At 30.9% G+C, this 21,738-nt stretch overlaps 1 protein-coding gene and 1 pseudogene across 1 annotated transcript; both read right to left on the reverse strand.

The window, feature by feature from the left end:
• Positions 1-6,192: 6,192 nt before the first annotated feature.
• LOC138938077 (aminopeptidase N) lies at positions 6,193-14,010 on the reverse strand. The gene is made up of 12 exons (XM_070304826.1): positions 13,809-14,010; positions 12,571-13,119; positions 11,742-12,197; positions 11,213-11,411; positions 10,748-10,913; positions 10,589-10,670; positions 9,635-10,008; positions 8,846-9,123; positions 8,545-8,732; positions 7,361-7,660; positions 7,200-7,278; positions 6,193-6,623 (listed from the first exon to the last, which is right to left on the reverse strand). Exons 2-12 carry the CDS (start codon positions 13,077-13,079, stop codon positions 6,417-6,419), a joined length of 2,838 nt encoding a protein of 945 aa, XP_070160927.1. The 5' UTR covers positions 13,080-13,119; positions 13,809-14,010; the 3' UTR covers positions 6,193-6,416.
• A 1,914-nt stretch (positions 14,011-15,924) lies between these two features.
• LOC138938345 (aminopeptidase N-like) lies at positions 15,925-21,514 on the reverse strand (annotated as a pseudogene).
• Positions 21,515-21,738: the final 224 nt, after the last annotated feature.

Below are 21,738 nucleotides of genomic sequence, written 5' to 3' on the forward strand. Positions count from 1 at the left end.
CTAACCTAACCTAACCTAACCTAACCTAACCTAACCTAACCTAACCTAACCTAACCTAACCTAACCTAACCTAACCTAACCTAACCTAACCTAACCTAACCTAACCTAACCTAACCTAACCTAACCTAACCTAACCTAACCTAACCTAACCTAACCTAACCTAACCTAACCTAACCTAACCTAACCTAACCTAACCTAACCTAACCTAACCTAACCTAACCTAACCTAACCTAACCTAACCTAACCTAACCTAACCTAACCTAACCTAACCTAACCTAACCTAACCTAACCTAACCTAACCTAACCTAACCTAACCTAACCTAACCTAACCTAACCTAACCTAACCTAACCTAACCTAACCTAACCTAACCTAACCTAACCTAACCTAACCTAACCTAACCTAACCTAACCTAACCTAACCTAACCTAACCTAACCTAACCTAACCTAACCTAACCTAACCTAACCTAACCTAACCTAACCTAACCTAACCTAACCTAACCTAACCTAACCTAACCTAACCTAACCTAACCTAACCTAACCTAACCTAACCTAACCTAACCTAACCTAACCTAACCTAACCTAACCTAACCTAACCTAACCTAACCTAACCTAACCTAACCTAACCTAACCTAACCTAACCTAACCTAACCTAACCTAACCTAACCTAACCTAACCTAACCTAACCTAACCTAACCTAACCTAACCTAACCTAACCTAACCTAACCTAACCTAACCTAACCTAACCTAACCTAACCTAACCTAACCTAACCTAACCTAACCTAACCTAACCTAACCTAACCTAACCTAACCTAACCTAACCTAACCTAACCTAACCTAACCTAACCTAACCTAACCTAACCTAACCTAACCTAACCTAACCTAACCTAACCTAACCTAACCTAACCTAACCTAACCTAACCTAACCTAACCTAACCTAACCTAACCTAACCTAACCTAACCTAACCTAACCTAACCTAACCTAACCTAACCTAACCTAACCTAACCTAACCTAACCTAACCTAACCTAACCTAACCTAACCTAACCTAACCTAACCTAACCTAACCTAACCTAACCTAACCTAACCTAACCTAACCTAACCTAACCTAACCTAACCTAACCTAACCTAACCTAACCTAACCTAACCTAACCTAACCTAACCTAACCTAACCTAACCTAACCTAACCTAACCTAACCTAACCTAACCTAACCTAACCTAACCTAACCTAACCTAACCTAACCTAACCTAACCTAACCTAACCTAACCTAACCTAACCTAACCTAACCTAACCTAACCTAACCTAACCTAACCTAACCTAACCTAACCTAACCTAACCTAACCTAACCTAACCTAACCTAACCTAACCTAACCTAACCTAACCTAACCTAACCTAACCTAACCTAACCTAACCTAACCTAACCTAACCTAACCTAACCTAACCTAACCTAACCTAACCTAACCTAACCTAACCTAACCTAACCTAACCTAACCTAACCTAACCTAACCTAACCTAACCTAACCTAACCTAACCTAACCTAACCTAACCTAACCTAACCTAACCTAACCTAACCTAACCTAACCTAACCTAACCTAACCTAACCTAACCTAACCTAACCTAACCTAACCTAACCTAACCTAACCTAACCTAACCTAACCTAACCTAACCTAACCTAACCTAACCTAACCTAACCTAACCTAACCTAACCTAACCTAACCTAACCTAACCTAACCTAACCTAACCTAACCTAACCTAACCTAACCTAACCTAACCTAACCTAACCTAACCTAACCTAACCTAACCTAACCTAACCTAACCTAACCTAACCTAACCTAACCTAACCTAACCTAACCTAACCTAACCTAACCTAACCTAACCTAACCTAACCTAACCTAACCTAACCTAACCTAACCTAACCTAACCTAACCTAACCTAACCTAACCTAACCTAACCTAACCTAACCTAACCTAACCTAACCTAACCTAACCTAACCTAACCTAACCTAACCTAACCTAACCTAACCTAACCTAACCTAACCTAACCTAACCTAACCTAACCTAACCTAACCTAACCTAACCTAACCTAACCTAACCTAACCTAACCTAACCTAACCTAACCTAACCTAACCTAACCTAACCTAACCTAACCTAACCTAACCTAACCTAACCTAACCTAACCTAACCTAACCTAACCTAACCTAACCTAACCTAACCTAACCTAACCTAACCTAACCTAACCTAACCTAACCTAACCTAACCTAACCTAACCTAACCTAACCTAACCTAACCTAACCTAACCTAACCTAACCTAACCTAACCTAACCTAACCTAACCTAACCTAACCTAACCTAACCTAACCTAACCTAACCTAACCTAACCTAACCTAACCTAACCTAACCTAACCTAACCTAACCTAACCTAACCTAACCTAACCTAACCTAACCTAACCTAACCTAACCTAACCTAACCTAACCTAACCTAACCTAACCTAACCTAACCTAACCTAACCTAACCTAACCTAACCTAACCTAACCTAACCTAACCTAACCTAACCTAACCTAACCTAACCTAACCTAACCTAACCTAACCTAACCTAACCTAACCTAACCTAACCTAACCTAACCTAACCTAACCTAACCTAACCTAACCTAACCTAACCTAACCTAACCTAACCTAACCTAACCTAACCTAACCTAACCTAACCTAACCTAACCTAACCTAACCTAACCTAACCTAACCTAACCTAACCTAACCTAACCTAACCTAACCTAACCTAACCTAACCTAACCTAACCTAACCTAACCTAACCTAACCTAACCTAACCTAACCTAACCTAACCTAACCTAACCTAACCTAACCTAACCTAACCTAACCTAACCTAACCTAACCTAACCTAACCTAACCTAACCTAACCTAACCTAACCTAACCTAACCTAACCTAACCTAACCTAACCTAACCTAACCTAACCTAACCTAACCTAACCTAACCTAACCTAACCTAACCTAACCTAACCTAACCTAACCTAACCTAACCTAACCTAACCTAACCTAACCTAACCTAACCTAACCTAACCTAACCTAACCTAACCTAACCTAACCTAACCTAACCTAACCTAACCAGACCCGACCAGACCCGACCAGACCCGACCAGACCCGACCAGACCCGACCAGACCCGACCAGACCCGACCAGACCCGACCAGACCCGACCAGACCCGACCAGACCCGACCAGACCCGACCAGACCCGACCAGACCCGACCAGACCCGACCAGACCCGACCAGACCCGACCAGACCCGACCAGACCCGACCAGACCCGACCAGACCCGACCAGACCCGACCAGACCCGACCAGACCCGACCAGACCCGACCAGACCCGACCAGACCCGACCAGACCCGACCAGACCCGACCAGACCCGACCAGACCCGACCAGACCCGACCAGACCCGACCAGACCCGACCAGACCCGACCAGACCCGACCAGACCCGACCAGACCCGACCAGACCCGACCAGACCCGACCAGACCCGACCAGACCCGACCAGACCCGACCAGACCCGACCAGACCCGACCAGACCCGACCAGACCCGACCAGACCCGACCAGACCCGACCAGACCCGACCAGACCCGACCAGACCCGACCAGACCCGACCAGACCCGACCAGACGATGACAAATGATACGTAACGTATGCGCACACACACACGCACGCACACACACACGAACGTAACGTACATACACACATGCGTAACGTACACACGCGCGCGCGCACACACACATATGTACGTAACGTAATGTGGATGTAATTACTGACAAATGACAGTGATAATATTAATAATAACAATAATAATAATAATAATAATAATAATAATAATAATAATTAAAAAAAAAAAAAATCCGCTTCATCCTACTCATCAATGACTACAACAAATATATCATCCTCCAACAAATATAAGTCCTACAAAATATGTTATATCCGTTATGCCTTATCTCGAGGTGGAAAATGTCACCGTCGTAGGATACGTCAAGATTGAAGCTAACGTTGTGCAACAGACGTTGTGCAACAGACAAGGCAGTTCGTTTTGCACTGGGCGGAAATTAAGCATCATACGTGTGACAGCTAATCAGACAGAAGTTGAAATTGTAAATCAAAATATCGTAAAGGAATATGACTTTTTGTGATCAGTCTTCATCAGAAACTGTCCGCTAGAACGAAATTGATCATCGAAATGGAATACACGAGTCATTTAAATTCATCAGAGCTTGATCTCACGCGGAAAATCTATTTTTCGACCTTATCAAAGCGAGGTGTCATCGTTTATGTCTTTGCCTCATTTGTCTCGATTTTATAGTTTAGAATATGGTTTAATAAACAATCGAAAAATAACTAAATAATATTAATTACGTGCAATTATGATGCACGTAATGTATTTCTTCAATCCTTTTGAAATTTGATTCTTGATGTACATTAAATAAATGCCTATATCCGCCCAAACATAATGTATGTGCAACCTGCATGCGGTAAATCACGCGGGAGGCGGGAACCGTGTCAGGCATATGCTTTTTTTTTTTTAATTTTAAACAATGGTCAAATCTCTCTCTTAGTTTCTGGATAACAAAGTGCTAAAATATTTTTAATATTTTTTAACGAGTAAACAAGAAAACACAACTTTATCACAACTTTAAAATTTTGGGCAACTGTAATCAAATGCAAATGATAGTGCGTCAGTTTCATAGAAAATAATTCTTCTATGGAATTGATTTCACAGGGGGGGGGAGGTAAAGAGAGGTTATTATAAATTTCGAATTTAGATATAATTACACTTGATCAAAAAAAAATTTCGTGCCTTTGTGCGCAATAATTAATCCTGTAGAAAAATTGTTTTCTGTGAAACTGACGCACTTCCATCCGCATCTGGCTCTTAATTTCCCGCAAAATCTCAAAGTTGTGATTTTTCTTCTAGAGCCTTATAAATTTCTTAAAAAAATATATATATATTCTAAATTTAAACTAAATGTGAATGATTTTGATCTATACATTTACAATGCGTCACGGTTTTATTGCTCCATTTTAAAGAACATTCATGACAATGTTTTTCTTTTTTATAGAATATTATTTTTCTTCTGATAACGTTTGTGCAAATACTTGAAAGGAGAATTGGCATGGCGATTCTGAAATTGTTAGTAAATATTGGCCTAATATTTACTGCTACAATAGCTTTCCCTGTTGATAAAGATTCGAATAATGATTCGCACGTGGCGGTTAATTATCGTTTACCGGACAACATAACTCCGGTATATTATAATATTAAGCTAATACCGTATATTGAGGAAGGTAACTTTACTTTCGACGGAGAATCCAGTATTAACATCACAATTCATCGTATAACGCAAAACTTGAGTTTGCATGTACTGGAATTAACAATAGACGAAGCGGCGACATTGTTTCTCGACAATAATGACATTGTCTACACGCCGGCAATGTATAATTACGACAATATAACACAAATCTTAGTTCTTTACTTTGATGACGAGTTATCACCTGGAAATTATATTCTAAAGATGCAATATGTCGGTATTCTAAACGATGACTTGCACGGTTTTTTCAGAACTTCTTATGTCAATGAAAAAGGAAATATAATGTAAGTAAATATTAACATTTGAAAGTTCTTTCTAATATTATATGTATTGTTCTTTTAATATTATTTATTATTATTATCTACTATACTATTTTGTGTATAAAATAGTTACAAATATTGTTTTATTGTAATTATTATATAATAATACAAATTATATATCTTGTATCAGAGATGTGTATTTTATTAATTTTCCAAAGTGTAATACTACAAATAAATGATCTTTTATTAAGTATTAAAGTTATATTAAAACATTTTAGAATTAAATTATTTAAAACAACATGCGATAACAATCAATTGAATTATTGCAATATTTTTATGATTTAGTAAAAATAATATCTCATAAAAATATCTGCAAACATCTTAATTCTATTGTATATTTATTAAAATTTGATAAAAAGATCAATGTCTTTTCTCTTTTCTTTTTTTTCATTTTATTTCGGTTATAAATAACAATAAATTACTGTTAAACTTATTGTATAAGTGATATAAATATTAGCAATCAGCATATGTAAGTATATTTACATAATCATGCACACACAATTATAAATCTAAATTATGTATTTCGCAATTAATATGAAGCTGTTGAAATAAAATATAATACATGTATGAGATATTTCATTTTTTCTCACTTACAAAATCAAGTGCGAGAATGTCTCAACAACAGAATTAATATTGGAAGAATCGAAAAAAATGTTGCATGATATCAATTTGATCAAATCTAACTTAATCGATTAGAGACATTATAACACCATAATGAATTGTAAAAGACTATATATTTGAATTTCTCAGTTGAATCGTGCGAGTAGTACTGGAATGATCACTAGGAACGATGCCAGAGTAAAGGAAGTTGCAGAGTTTGGTTCTTTTTGTTTGTGATTATCATCAATCCATTTCTGAACTATTGGTTGATAGGTTTCAATCCAGGCAAGGTTTTCTATTGCCTGAGCCAATACTGTAAACTCTTGCGCGTATTTGTAGACGACTAGTGACAGCTAAAAATGTAAAAATATTCTCATAGAAAGAATTTGTAGAATCATCAATATCAAGTGTGAATGCTATTGGATTTTTAGATATGGTGCGTATTTGGTGATGCTACATGTTAAAGATGCAATATCTCGCGAAATTGCGAAATACTTAATCAATCTACTCCTAGATAAGATGTAAGCGCGATCAAGTACAAGATAGAAATGGAATCTCTCGTAAATTATAATTACTGAAATTTATTAACACAAAAAATATACTATCGCATGTTAAAATCCTCCCCGCCCACATATGAGATTTGTAACTGCTTAAAAAAAGTTCAAATTGGAGACGATATAAAATTTTGAAAAAAAAAAAAAAAAACTTTCTCAACATTAGCTCTTGATATAAAATTATAAATATTAATTAAATTACATTGCAAAAATTATAATAAAAATTAGTTTATATCATATAATATAGCACTTCTAATATAATTATTAAATTGAAAATAATAGATTAAGATTTTCAAAAAAAATATATGTCACATAAGGCACATGAAGTTTATCTACTAAAAAAGCGCAATAAATCATATAAGAATAATATTTTACCTGTATATATTGCTCGTAAGTTGTGACCTTAATGGCAAGTTTATTAAGAAGAGCGGAAAGTTGTTTGTTATTTTTATCTCTGTGAAGAAAGCATGATATTATTAATTTGTATTCATGGTATTGTATTACCAAATTATATATAATAACAGCAAACAACTTACATTTTTTTAATTTCTTCGATATATTTATTAATAAAATCTAGAAGAGCATCGACAGACTTGGCGTTACCCGCAGCTATCGAACTCATCACAGAGAAAATATCTTTGGCATTTTCTTTGATAGTTGAGCTGAGCAATTTATCTACATTTTCCATGGATGCGCAACCAAGGCCACTCAGGATGTCACCCCGTTCGTTTATATCTATGCTGTCTTGGAACTTCTTTAAAGTTTTTTGCCACGTATCTGCATCCCCCTTTCGCAATCCAGCACAAATAATTCCCCTTCTCAAGTCTGGCGAGAGTCTACAAATTTATGGCCAGTAATTATCATAACTATATATTTTTTAATTATCTGTTTATATACAGAGTGTTAAAAAAATTATTCAATATTTATATGGTAGATAGAACATACCATATTGAGTAAATATACTAAACATAGGTCGAAAGCTCGACCGTTTCTGAGACCATTTTTGTATGTTAGCATCATGATTGATTTATTGTCTTCTACGCGTCGCATGCGACGTTTACTTCAATATTTATAAACCGCGTTTTGAATGTCCTCATTCAATTTCCATACATACTTCATAACAAAAGATTTCACCGGCAATCGTTCAATTGTCATCGACCGGCGATTGCGATCTTTGCTATTCGCAAGAAGAAGATGCCAAGCGTGTATGGAAATGAAAGGAGGATTTGTGGAACATCTGTAAATATCGAGATAAAGATTTAAGCAGATTATCTTCTTCTCACATCGCGACACGTAGAAGCATGTAAGTCAATCATGATGCTAACATAAATGATTATATCTTAGAAACGGTATGGTGTGTCCTATCTACCATATAAGTATTGAATGGTTTTTTTTTAACATCCTCTCTCTCTCTCTCTCTCCGTGTGTGTGTGTGTGTGTGTGTGTGTGTGTGTGTGTGTGTGTGTGCGCGTGTGTAAAAGATATAATATTTAGAACAAAGATTTATAGATTCGTAGATTCTTTCATACTACATTTATACCGAAACAAAAAAAATATATTGTATATTATAATGCATCATTAGATAATATATTTCATATTCAAATTACGTTTGTACGATGACTGTAATGAAAATATAAATCATTATTTATAGCAAATGTAATCTTAATTATAGATTCACAATTAATCATAGGTTTAAATTACGGTAAGCTTTTGTTCTTACTTTTTTCCCCCTTCTTCTTTTAACCATTGTTCGAGTTCTTCCTTAGCAAAGTTTTCACAGTCTTTTTGTCCATATTTACAAGCTGTATCAAGTGCCAATACTTTGCCTAGTTTTGTTACATGCGAACCTTCGGGATCTGTGTAATTAACTTTGTTTGCGAACTTTTCTATTTTTTGAGCGACATAAGCCTGAAATTCAGTCGTATATTAAAGAGAAAGAAAGCGTACTCGCAAATATCTTTTTCTTGCACTTTTAAGGTTTATAACGCGAGAGCACGTGTATTTCATCGTATTCAACTTACATGATATTTATCATGGTTTTCCATGCCCTGTAATATATGGTCCAGATAATCGAATGCTCTAACAGCCGCATACCATGGTATGTAATCAGTTTCTTGGTTTAAGTATTTTGTAATCTGCAAAGCACTATCATAGTTTAAGTATCCCGCTCGCGCGAGATTTAATGCATCGTCTATCAACTGGGCACGATTGGTGTCGCTTATAATTGTATAATTTTTTTCCTGTAAATACGCCGCTAGACGATTCCAATTGTCGGGATAGTAATTGACGCGATAATATCCTGCAAAATGGTATTATCTTGGATTTTTTTGTAGCAATGTTTTTTGTTGTTTTCATGATAAATTTGTCTACGCTACGTCATTTCATAACGATGATTGTGAATATAGTCTTATGACAAATATGATAATTTGAAATAAATCATATTATCTTTTTATATTATTTGTCACATACTCATACAATTTTATTATTACATAGAATATTAATGGCAACGGCAAAGTTAAAAGCATGTGCGTCAAATATGTTTTGTTAAATAATTAAAATATATTTTTTGATATATAAATATACAAAAGCTTCTCTATTTTAAAAAAGCAACGGATATAACATAAACTATTTTTACAATTACGATAATTTTTTTATTATATACTTTTTTTATTTTTTATAAAGAAAATATGTATATAATGGAATAATCAATTGAATTATCAGTTATTGGAATAACCAAATTAATGATTGATATCATTAAAGTGTTATACTGACGCGAAAAATTGAACAGCGGCATAACAATGCATGTGTACCTGTCTGATCCTTATTGAAAAGTATCCATTGTGTATTGTTCACCCAAACTGTGTTATTATGAACTGAAGCACTTTCAGGTTTCATCCACAATGATTTTGTATCTTTGGGTGCTTCTTCTGTGACATAGGTGATGGGTATGTACCATTGAGTCGTATCCTGCTTCGCTGGTTTTACCAAGTAAAATCGCTGCTGTTTCAGATTAACTATTGTAGTTGAATTCTCGGGCCTCTCGACTGTGACAACAGGATATCCCGCTTTGTTTAACCAATTGTCCATAACTTTATAAAGCGAGAGATTATCTGGTAAACCTTTCTTAATGTCATCTGTTTCAATCTCGTTAAAGAGTATATCCGGAGTAACGGAGTTATATTTACTAAAGTTAAAAAAATTTATTATTATTCTACTAAGTATATTTTTTTAGAATGGTGCATATACAATATATATATTTAAATTTAAATAGTTATCAAAATATACAAAACTATCAAATAATATTATAATACGAATAATAATTATAATTATACGATGTATAATTATAATAATCATAGATGTATTATATCTATATATATATATATATACATATACATATATTTGATTATATAGTTATACATATATATATATATATATATATATATATATATATATATATATATATATTTGGTATTATAATATTATTTGATAGCTTTGTACATTTTGATAACTATTTAAATTTAAATTAATTAAATTTATATATATCAACATAATAGAAAATAATAGTATAAATAAATAATATAGAAAATAAACAACAAAGTGCATTTAAAAATGTTGCATATAAAAATGTATTAAATTAGCACATAAATATATATGTGTAATTATTAAAAATAATTATAATATTATATAATGTTTAGCAAATGTAAATATTTATAAAAACCTTTTTTATTATTAGAAATATGCAATAATTATAATTTATGACTTACTGATTAGTCAAATAATTTTTAAGTCCTTCTTGGAAAACATCTTCTGTCAAATATTTTTGCAACATCCGAAGAATAGAAGCACCTACAAATTAAATAAATTAGAATACCGATAATTACTGTCATTGCATTATTAAAGATAAAATGAAAAAGCTGACTCACCTTTTTTGTAGGCAATATCATCAAACAAAGCTTGAATTTGATTAGGATTTTTTGTTTTGATTTCAGAATTCAATGGACGAGTTTTAGTGGTTGCATCAATAACAAATGCGGATGCTTGTAGATTTTTGATGACAAATTGATCCATAAGACGCCAGGACTCATGAAACTGCAATTTAAAATAACATTATTTAAATTAGCCAGCGGTTTTGTTATCTATTACGATTCTGCAATCTTACGATGCATTATTTTATTGCTGACATACAATAAGCGTAAAATAAATTAATTATAATGTTGATATAAATTATGTCTTTTATTAATATAAATATGTTAATGTATTCAATGTCTTTTCTTAATTAAATTACTTAAACAAAATTTATCCGGAATTTTTGTAGTGCACACATAAAATTTCTTATATTATTGTAACTTAATTATATATATATTTAATTTTTGATATTTTATATTTACCAGTGTCTGAACAACCTGTTCGGTTGTATAATATTGAAAGAAGGTGGCAAAACCTTCGTTTAGCCAGATATAATCCCACCAATCGCAAGTTACTAAATTACCGAACCATTGATGAGAGAATTCGTGAGCTATCACTGTCGCTATACTCTGTTTGTCTTGCGTAGTTGTTTTGCCTTCGGTGTAGAGAAGCGCAGACTCTCTTGAAAATAAACAGCACGTTATTGTTAATGCACTAATAAAATGTTTATAAATATGATATTGAAATTTGCGAGATTGTAAATAAAAATTATATAATGTATAAAATGGTCGACGTATTTGTTTAGAAAAACATGAAAGATATGTAATAAAAATTTTTATATTGTATACAGAATTGAGATTAGCGCATTACAATATGATAAGTTAAAAGATCGATAGATAAAGCAAGCTGTTGAAATTTGCACGTTTAAGATAAAGCGGTTAGGGAGTTTGTACTAATGAAGATATATAGGTCTTGATCAATTTCTGATTAACGATTTTTGACCAATATTACCTATAAGTCACGAGACCCCAATTCTCCATAGCACCAGCCCCAAAATCTGGGATTGAGATTTGATCCATCTTCATTGGGATGTTTGGCTGGTTATAATTGATGCCAGTAAATTTAATTAAGTTATTCAATGTTTCTTGCCCGATTTCGTATGCAAATTTTGTGCTACTGATCGCATTAGATCTTGTCCAAACGCCAAACGTTTCATTCCCCTCCTTTTTGTAATCCGAAACTACAAAGGCCACAAGATAGGTAGACATCTTTGGTGTTTGGAAGAAAATCGTCTTGTTCTCCTGTTTCTGTGTTGTATCCTCAAGCATATTCGAGACCGCTTGGTATTCCTTATTAAGTGCTCTAGTATTGATAATAATCGTAAAAGTTGCTTTTATTGCAGGTTCGTCCCAGCATGGGAATGCTTGTCTTGCGCCTACTGGTTCGAAATGGGTCGTTGCGAGCCATCTATAACATATAAAAGATCGCATTATTACAAAGAATAATTTTCTATCCTATTTTATATATTTGCGCCTATTAAAATAAAATTATTTGTTTCAAAGAAAACATTTATTTTGATCTTAATTTACTAGTGAAGTTTAAATCAACATTGTTCTATAAATATTAATATCCACAAATAGAATTGATCATTTGGTTATTGCGACGAAAGATTTTTAGAAAATCTATATAGAAAAAAATTACTTAAGCTAGAATGTTGATAATTTGCTTGAAATCGTAATAATTTTTTGAATTTAGGTATGGCATAAAGCTTATATTAGTATAAAAGAATTTTAGTCTTAAAAAAAAATTTAAATAGGTTTTTACATAATTATTATTTTACCTTGTTTCGTTTTCCTTTTGGTAAGAACTATTATAGAAGCCACGTAATTCATCATTTCTTAACACTCCACTATAATTTAAAATTAGTTTTCCTTTCATTTGAGACGTAATTTGTTCTTTCAAAGTTAAAGTTACAAAATCTTTTTGCTCGTTTAGTGTTATATTTTCTATACTTATATTTTTATTATCAATCTTCAAATTCACGTCTTCTTCATTGAATTTAAGTTGCTTGGCATGAAATGTTATAGTCGTAGTATTTCTCTTAATGTCGAGGTCGATTTCAGAATGTCCGTCGAAAGTAAAATTCTTTTCATCAATGGTGTCGAGATATGGCGTCAATTCGATGACATAGTTAGTAGGCACGACATCGTCCGGCAATCTATAGTTGTCTAGTACTAATTCGTCTCTTACTAATTCGTGATTGAGTTCCGGAGCTACGTTTTCAAAAAGAGGATTGCCTGCCCAGCAAATTGCCAGGGCAAGCATCAGTGGCAGCAGATATTTCATCATTAATATCTGCTATAAATGAAAGAATTCTGCGCGATCCACCCTATTATAAATAAAATATGAATAAATAATAATAAAAATATATATTCGATAGTGTTTATGTTTTGATGCAAACAATATAAAAAAAGGAATATAATTATTGATCTTTGGAAAATATTTGAATAAATATTTATAATAATAAGCGAGATTCTTTTGAAATTTATTGATAACTTGACAACCTGATAATTATTTCTGTTTAACTTTAAATGGGAATTTGTAATAAAATAAAAAGAAGAAAAGATTCAGGAAAAAGATATTACATGCAGGTATTTAAATTATATACTATACGAGAGAGAAATATAACTTCAATGAACATCCGTTCGCGCTATAAGTTTTTGTTATCAAAAATGCTGTTTTTACATTAATTAATAATATATTATTCTATAGGAAAAAAAATAAGTTTTATAAAAAAAATAAATTTGATTTTTTATTTTAATTTACTTTAATTTTTATAATTAAATTATTAAAATATAATTTCCAATGTATTATGTTAGATGTACGGTAAATTTGCTTACTAATAAATTGATAAAAATGAAACTGCATACACATAACCGTAATTGATTGCTATCAAGAATCAAATTATTGTATATATAAAAAATCCTTTATACATACACTTTTCTTCTTTTGTAATAAGATTAATTTTCTCTTACATAAATTCAATTTTCTTATTTTAATGAGATCGAAATAACGTACCTTAAAGCTAATCAAAGATGAAGAGCCGTGCGGGTCGATGCCACTTCCCCGCAGAGGCAAGGTTTTATTGAAAGACTGCCGGGCCAAAATTCGGCGCCTTATAAGGCAACGACGGTGGGACGCAATGTCGCTGCTTTTTCTAATCTTATCGCAACAGTCTCACAGAACAGTAAGTATTATACTCTTTGGGGTAAGATCGCTAAATGGACTATTCTGAATGCGACTCGCAAAATTTTCTGGATAGTTTCAACATTGACAACGCTGATAATGCGATAACTTAAATACGTTGTTATCCGGCCAATCAATGCCAAGCCAGATCATAGATATCACAGAAATCCCATTTTTTATCGCTGATAAGTGAAAAGTGTCGATTGATTAAGCTAAACGCCGCATCACTTTGTTATAGACTAGTAAAATTAGTATAAAATTTTGTGCTTTTATATTAAAAATTAATTTTTTATAAATGAAATGTTATTTTAATTCGAAAAAAATTTATATATATAATATCTTTTTTCTCGTATTAGATGCTTGATGTTTGAACAGAAGAACTATGCAACGTTAGAAAAAAAACACACAATCTGAGAAGCTGAATAATGAAAGTTTTCAATTTTATTTAAAAAAAATTGAAATAATTATAATTGTATTTTGTTCAAAATCCGTCTCTCCAGCATCGATACGACAAGTGGCATATTTAATCAAAATTTAAAATAATTTGTGGAGATTTTGTTTCACAGTATAGCTTTTACAGATCACTAGCGTTTCCGAAAAATCTTGTTTTTATGTGTAATTATAATTAATTTTTTATTTGTAAAATTAAAATATAATTATAGTTATAGTGGCGGTCGATTACAATGATATAAGATTTATTATTGCATTATGATTCTTTCTGTGTATGCATTATTAATTTTATTAACATTATTTAATATATATATATATTTATTTATATTAAATTATTTATGCAATATGTGTAAATATGATATTCAAAATCAATTCTAATATGTTCTAATGTTAAAGCGTATAAAAATATTCGCACGTAATAAGATTTTTTTATAAATCTTTTTTATCATTATCTACAGTATATTTACGCAGAAAGAGATAAAGATTGATTCATTCGGGATATCATCAACGCAACATACAAACAATGTAATTCAAATTCGCAAAATATTAATTTTCTTGAGCAAAAGTTTCGTTGCGTTATATGTATATGTATCTCTTTACAGCATTATTAACATACATACATACACACAACCAAATCATAAAATATATTGCAAGAAACGCGCAAACAACATGCAAACAATTACATAAATTAATATACTATCAAAGATAATAAAATTATTTGGTATAAAATAAAAAGAAAAGTATACATATAAGATATACACATATATAACGTTTATCAATTTTATATAAAAAGATGAGAAAATGAAACAATTAATAATCTTGATAATTTGTTAGATATAATTCTCTTGATAATTTGTATTTGAGTAATCAATTTAAGTATAACATTTTTCGTTTTATGCACAGATAATTAATATCGGAAAGATTAAAGATTAAACAATATTCAATAATCTTTTTTTCTATCATTTAGCTTACAAATACTCATATACTTAGTAAACTTATTGAGAAAATACTATATTCTCTTTTTACAAAAATCATTTGAATTTTTTTATTTTCTTTAAAGAGAAGATTTAATAAAGTTTTTTTTATTAAAGTCTGATATATATATATATATATATATATATATATATATATATATATATATATATATTAATGCAAATTATTTTAATTAGATATATTTAACGTACGAAATATTGTCATACATTATCTTTTAATAAATAATAAATAATTTTCAAAGTAATATATTTCATGATAATTTTTTTGTGATTATATTTAAATTTTTTCATGACTTATAACATCTTGTAAACTTGATATTTTTGAAAGTTAGTGTTATAAAATTAATACAAGATGCAATTTTACACATTTTTAAGTATAATTTCATGAGGCTTTTTTTGTGCCTCTATGTATATTTATTTAGTTCTAATTACAAACATAACGTGTTTAAATATATTCATATATTATATATTAGTATAACATATTTTTGTAATTTTTTTTTAAATAATTAATTAACTAATAATACTTCCTCGATTGCAAGTAAAAATTCATGAATCCATGTTATTAACGCTTCAGAAACAACTATGACCTTTCTTGCTGAATTTAATGCTGATTTTAAGTTTTTGATATTCTTGTCAATAAAAGAGCAAAACTATAGAGTAATATTATAAATATTATAATATTTTAATGTTATACCGTTTTATTGATATAATGCAGAAAATTTGATCAGTATATATATATATATATATATATATATATATATATATATATATATATATATGTCGAGTAATATAAAATATAAAAGATATACTAAATTAAATACATTAAATGTGATATATATAATAGCAATATCTTATTTAATTGAACTTCTGTTATAATTTTATTTCTTATAGCAGCAAACATTTTATTTAAGAAATTTATTCCTCTTCTGTAAAAAACAAAGAGAAAATATTATTAGATTGATTTTGAGCATTAGATTAGAATTAGTATTGAAGAAATAAATAAAAAATATATTATTACGGCTCTCTTTCTCTCTCTCTCTCTCTCTCTCTCTCTCTCTCTCTCTCTCTCTCTTCCTCTTTCCCTCTCTTTTGTGTTATAATTAATAAACAAATATATAAAATAAAAGATTTTAAATAAGTTGGATATTTTTCTATGAAAATCTATATTCTCCGATACAAATATACGCAATCAAATATCATTTTAACAAATAATATAATAAACAACAGTATTTTATTGATTTTCAAATTGCAAATTGTGATCAAATAAATTTATGTTATCTATATATAAAATAGAGAAAGTAAAAACAAAAATATTACGTACAATTTTAGAACTGTATGCAAATTATTGTGAATAAAATCGATAACATAATTCACATTTTCAGGATCGGCATTCAAAACTGCATTAATTATCATCATTCTATATTGTTTGCGGATATTGAATTCATAAGTTATGGACATGTTAAGATATCTGGAAATTGGCAAATTTAAAATCTAATGTTTATGCTTATTTATGTAATCCGATTCTTAAAACCCACTTCTTGATTAATTGTGGATTTTTAGTACATCCAAACGCATTTAGTAAGAGCTCTTGTTCTGTATGTAGATCAGAGCGGAGGAACCAATTCCAAACTGTATGCCAATCATTATCATCACCTGCGCGAATGCCCGTACAATATATGAAACTCTTGAGATTTGCTGATACTCTGCGTATATGTATGAAATATATCATTATAAACAGATATGTTAATTAATCGATCATCTTTTTCGGAGAATGGAAGTGTATCAGAATGCTTATTATAATGCCAAAAAGATAAGGTATAACAATTTAAAAGAACTAATATTCTGTGTTGTATATGATGAATATATTATTATAAAAAATTGTGTTAATTAATTAATTATTTTCTCTTAAGAAGCAGCGTATTTTACAAGAATATCTACTGTAAAGTAAAAAAGATAAGACTTATAACAGTTTAAAAGAACTGCGCTATTTCTACGTATGCTCAAGTATTGGAATATTTAAATCTACTATTTGTTATAAAAAAAAAATTGTATTACTGTAAACAATGTAAACACACACACACATACATATATTTTGGAACTCTCATAGTATAATTGGCCGTATCTCTTCTCCGACATAGAAATCCAAGAATCAAATTGACCAAGCACGCAGCCGATAAGATTAATTCGCGATGTATTTTTATTGTTAAATTGTCTGCGGGATTTTCGACAAAGTTTAGTAAACAGTATATAGATTTAAGTATGTGATTTGCATAGGTCTACAAATTATAACAAATTATTAAATTAAATTAAAATTTATTGTTGATTCATTGTTTAAAGAAATAATCGCTTATTTAAAAAAAGTTGTTGTACTCGCGGCGAGCTAGCGAGAATATGATTGAGAAAATTAAAGTTATTTATTGCAGCAACCCACGGTTTGTATTCGGTTTTATGAATAAGATACGTCGCAATATCGAATGGAATGGAATAATTCTTATAACCGGCATAGAAGTGCAGCTCTATTTATCACGTGTATTTTAAAAAATTTTTTGATCTCAGATAATCGATAAGCATCTTTCAGTTTTTCTCATCATAATTGACTCTATAATACCCAATTTGCTGAACTTTGAAAATCACCCATGAATTTGGCTCGAAAGAACCAATTATAACTCTCGACTTGTGGCTTCAACCATGCTACTACAATATATTGATTCGATCAAATGTGAAATTCGATTCTTCAATTACAAAAGTTAACGGTATATCCACCAACTAGATTTATCTGTTCGCGTTATATGGCGATTCAGATAAAATTGTTCTTGCGAGGCGAAAAGAGCTCGTGGTGTAATTCCGCGTAATGATTATTAGGGGATATCCTAGCTGATTTGCCCAGGATTCTATGATATCTTTTATAAGCAGATGCTTAGACAGTTGTCCTGATTTATCTGATGCAGTTTGTAAGTGTCGATACAAATCGGATGGAAGTGTTGCTTGATATGACCTAGTAATAGAAATAAATACCTTTGTAGAGTAGTATTAACGGATCGACAAAAGAAAACAAAATGGCAATTCTCATTTTCAACAAATTAGATTTTGGCAATAATAATGTACATTCATGATTTTGTATTAAATAAAAAATTATAAGTAGAATTTGGGCACATTCCACGCATGTAGACTTATATGTCGCGCAAATAACTCTGTAAACCTAACTGAAATGCTATATTTCCGATGATTCAATTGATCATACGAATTACGGATGCACCTGAAAATACGATAGCGTAATATTAATATTTATATTTTACACTAATTAATATCTACGCAAAATAAACGCTATATATTATTAAATATTTTTCTAATAAAAAGTTGTAATAAAAAGAAATGTACAATAAAATATAAAAAAATACTCAAACTTTAATAAATAAGTCTTTCACATTTCATTATTTAATTATAGAAAAACAGAAAAAACAATTTCGCACATGTTAATTTGATTTTTTAGTATAATATATAGTAATTTAAAATATATTTTTCTGCGATTTCGCGCGTCATCGCTAATTTTACTAAAATTACGAGATGTAGACAGATAATTGAAATGACGATTTATACGAAATTGATAACGTATGTGAATGAGAATTCATGACGTGCATTATTAAAGATATGCATTAGAGATTAATTTTGCCAATAATCAATTTTCTGCATATATGATTTAAATATGTAACCAATGATGAGAAAGAATTATCACATGATTAACAGATATCTTTATCTGTTTTTGCGAATTTGTACAGCGATATGATCAACAGGTTGCGTAAGAAACAAATGATGCAGCACATGTAACTAGAATCAAGTGATTGAATATACAGAATGTTTTCAAAATACTTCTCTGTTAAATAGTTCTCTGTTTCAGCTCATGTCACTGGGAATATAATTGTTCTTATTTATGGTTAGTCGTATTCTACAGTTTCCTGTTTCATAAATGTTTTATATACAAATTATTCCAATATATTTTACAAGTGGGAATATTTTTAATGTAAACTCAGGATCACAGAATTTACAGAAATAAAAAAATGTTCAATTATATAGTTTGTACAAGTCTTTTTTATAAGAAACAAAATCCAAAATAGCCATAATGCTGCTACGGTTTCCGACCTCTCGACCGTTCAGTGTATGTCTATGATCATCGGAATCAGTAAGTAGCGCCGATTGAAGACAATCTACCGTAAACATATTCATAATTCTCAGATCCGGTTCCGCTATAGATACACCAAAGTATTGGAAATACGTAGCAAAACCTTCTTTCAGCCAGATGATATCCCAGAATTTGAGTGTCACCAAATTTCCGAACCAGGTGTGAGCGTACTCATGAACCATCGTTGTTAATCCATTCAACACTATTCTTGTTGGTGTGATTCCGTTTTCGTGCAATACTATGGATTCCCGGTAAGTGACGAGGCTCCAATTCTCCATCACGTTAAAATTGAAATCCGGTATTGCAAGTTGATCGACTTTCTCGAGCGGGCTCTTCATCGATAACCACGTCTGCAATGCCAAGAAGACTGTCTGGCCGCGATTCAAGGCCATCGATCCATGAAACTTCATGGAGTCTCTAGTCCATATCTTGAAATTCTCCGAAATTCTTGATCGCTGCAAAACAAAGTTGTGCATTATCCATCCTACCAAGTATGTGGAAATTCGCGGCGTGCGGCGAAATGTGGTTACATAGTAAGTATCATTGCTGCAAGTATCAACGAGATGAAACTGTCTTTTTGCGTGTATGCTTTTATATGTATATATTTCTCTTTTAATATTTAATATAAATTAGAAAAATCATAACTTCATCACTTTATTTGTATAGATTCCACTGGAATATTACTCGTCGCATTTTGATCTTTATGATGACCAATTCGGACTTGGAATTCCGCTTTTAAATGTGGCTCGTCCATACATGGAAATGCACGACGTGCATACGTGGGCAAAAACTGAGTTACGCCAATTCGTCTAAAAAATATATATTTAATAATATGTTTCGAATCAAATGTGCAATAATTGTTATAGAATTTGTTTTTATCACTGTAAATGTGTATAGATATCTCTGGAAATATAATTTTTCCTTTCATTGGTAATAAATATATATAATATAAAGTATATAAAATATAAAGTATATATAAGATATACAAAATATAATATATAAAATAGAAAAAAAAATACAATAAATAAATATAGAATAACAATAAAATAGGAAAAATATATGCGGAATCAAGTATGATAAATTATAAACATTTCGGAAAGTTTGCATTAACTTGTATAACACACAAGATATATATTGTATATATATATATATATATATATATATATATATATATATATATAATTATATATATGTATATAAGAGAGTTTTTAGAATTTAAATATTACCTAAATTTTCCTTCAATTACGTATAGACTTACGTAAAAGTCGAAAACATCATTTGCGATGTATCCTTTAAAGGATAATTCTATCGTATATTTTGCAGGTTTCAGTATGCATTCGAGTTTAATCGTAAGCATCTGCGTTTCTTGATCGCAAACGTAATACAAAATCGGAGTCAATCGACCTGATTTATCTGATAAAGATGCATTTGATTGTACGATTAATGTATCTGTGTGCAGAACGATAAAGTCTGTTTTTCCCAATACTTGCAAGGTGATTCGTACGTGACCATCGTAGTCCGCTTTATTGGAATTAGTATAAATTATATAATACGGAAATGTGTGATTTCCCTTGGTAATCGATATCGTGCGAAAATCTCATTCAAATTTTTGTTTCCGTCCATATTGATATTATCATATGCGAGTATCAGATTTAGAGCGATGAGAATAAAAACACAGCAAACAGAAAGCGATAAGAAATCTGATGACTATTTCTTAACATAGATCTATTCAGTCCAATTCTAAGAATTGCTTTTTAAATGAATAAGAGCGGTATCTATTCGACTATCTTTCACCTTGCGTTATTAATACATGTGTAAGATAATGAGATAACCATTATATATATATATATATATATATATATATATATATATATATATATACATATATATAAAACGGACACGCACATACATGCATTCATAGTAACATGTGCACACGCGAATTTAAAATACAAGTTTTACTCTTAACGGATATTATCATGAGATGATATTTTTGATCACTTATTGTAATCTGAATCAAGTTTCACGAAAAATTTCATGGAAAATTTAATTATACAACGCTCAACAATGTTTATACTGTATCATTCGATGAAAACTACAATATATGCTAGTCGCGTTTAGTGCGTAGTTATTATATTATTTGCCA

This window comes from Polyergus mexicanus, unplaced genomic scaffold (genome assembly GCF_030449975.1).
Source record: "Polyergus mexicanus isolate NDT 795.1 unplaced genomic scaffold, iyPolMexi1.0 SCAF_12, whole genome shotgun sequence".
NCBI lineage: Eukaryota > Metazoa > Arthropoda > Insecta > Hymenoptera > Formicidae > Polyergus > Polyergus mexicanus.

What these genes read in the sequence shown, in the direction of transcription:
- LOC138938077 (XM_070304826.1), bottom strand. Translation starts at nt 13,079, where the DNA reads ATGATGAAATATCTGCTGCCACTGATGCTTGCCCTGGCAATTTGCTGG. An exon ending in AACAGGTTGTTCAGACACTG is followed by an intron (nt 10,914 to 11,212) that starts GTAAATATAAAA and finishes TTTAAATTGCAG; the next exon opens with TTTCATGAGTCCTGGCGTCT. An exon ending in ATCGAAGAAATTAAAAAAAT is followed by an intron (nt 7,279 to 7,360) that starts GTAAGTTGTTTG and finishes CTTTCTTCACAG; the next exon opens with AGATAAAAATAACAAACAAC.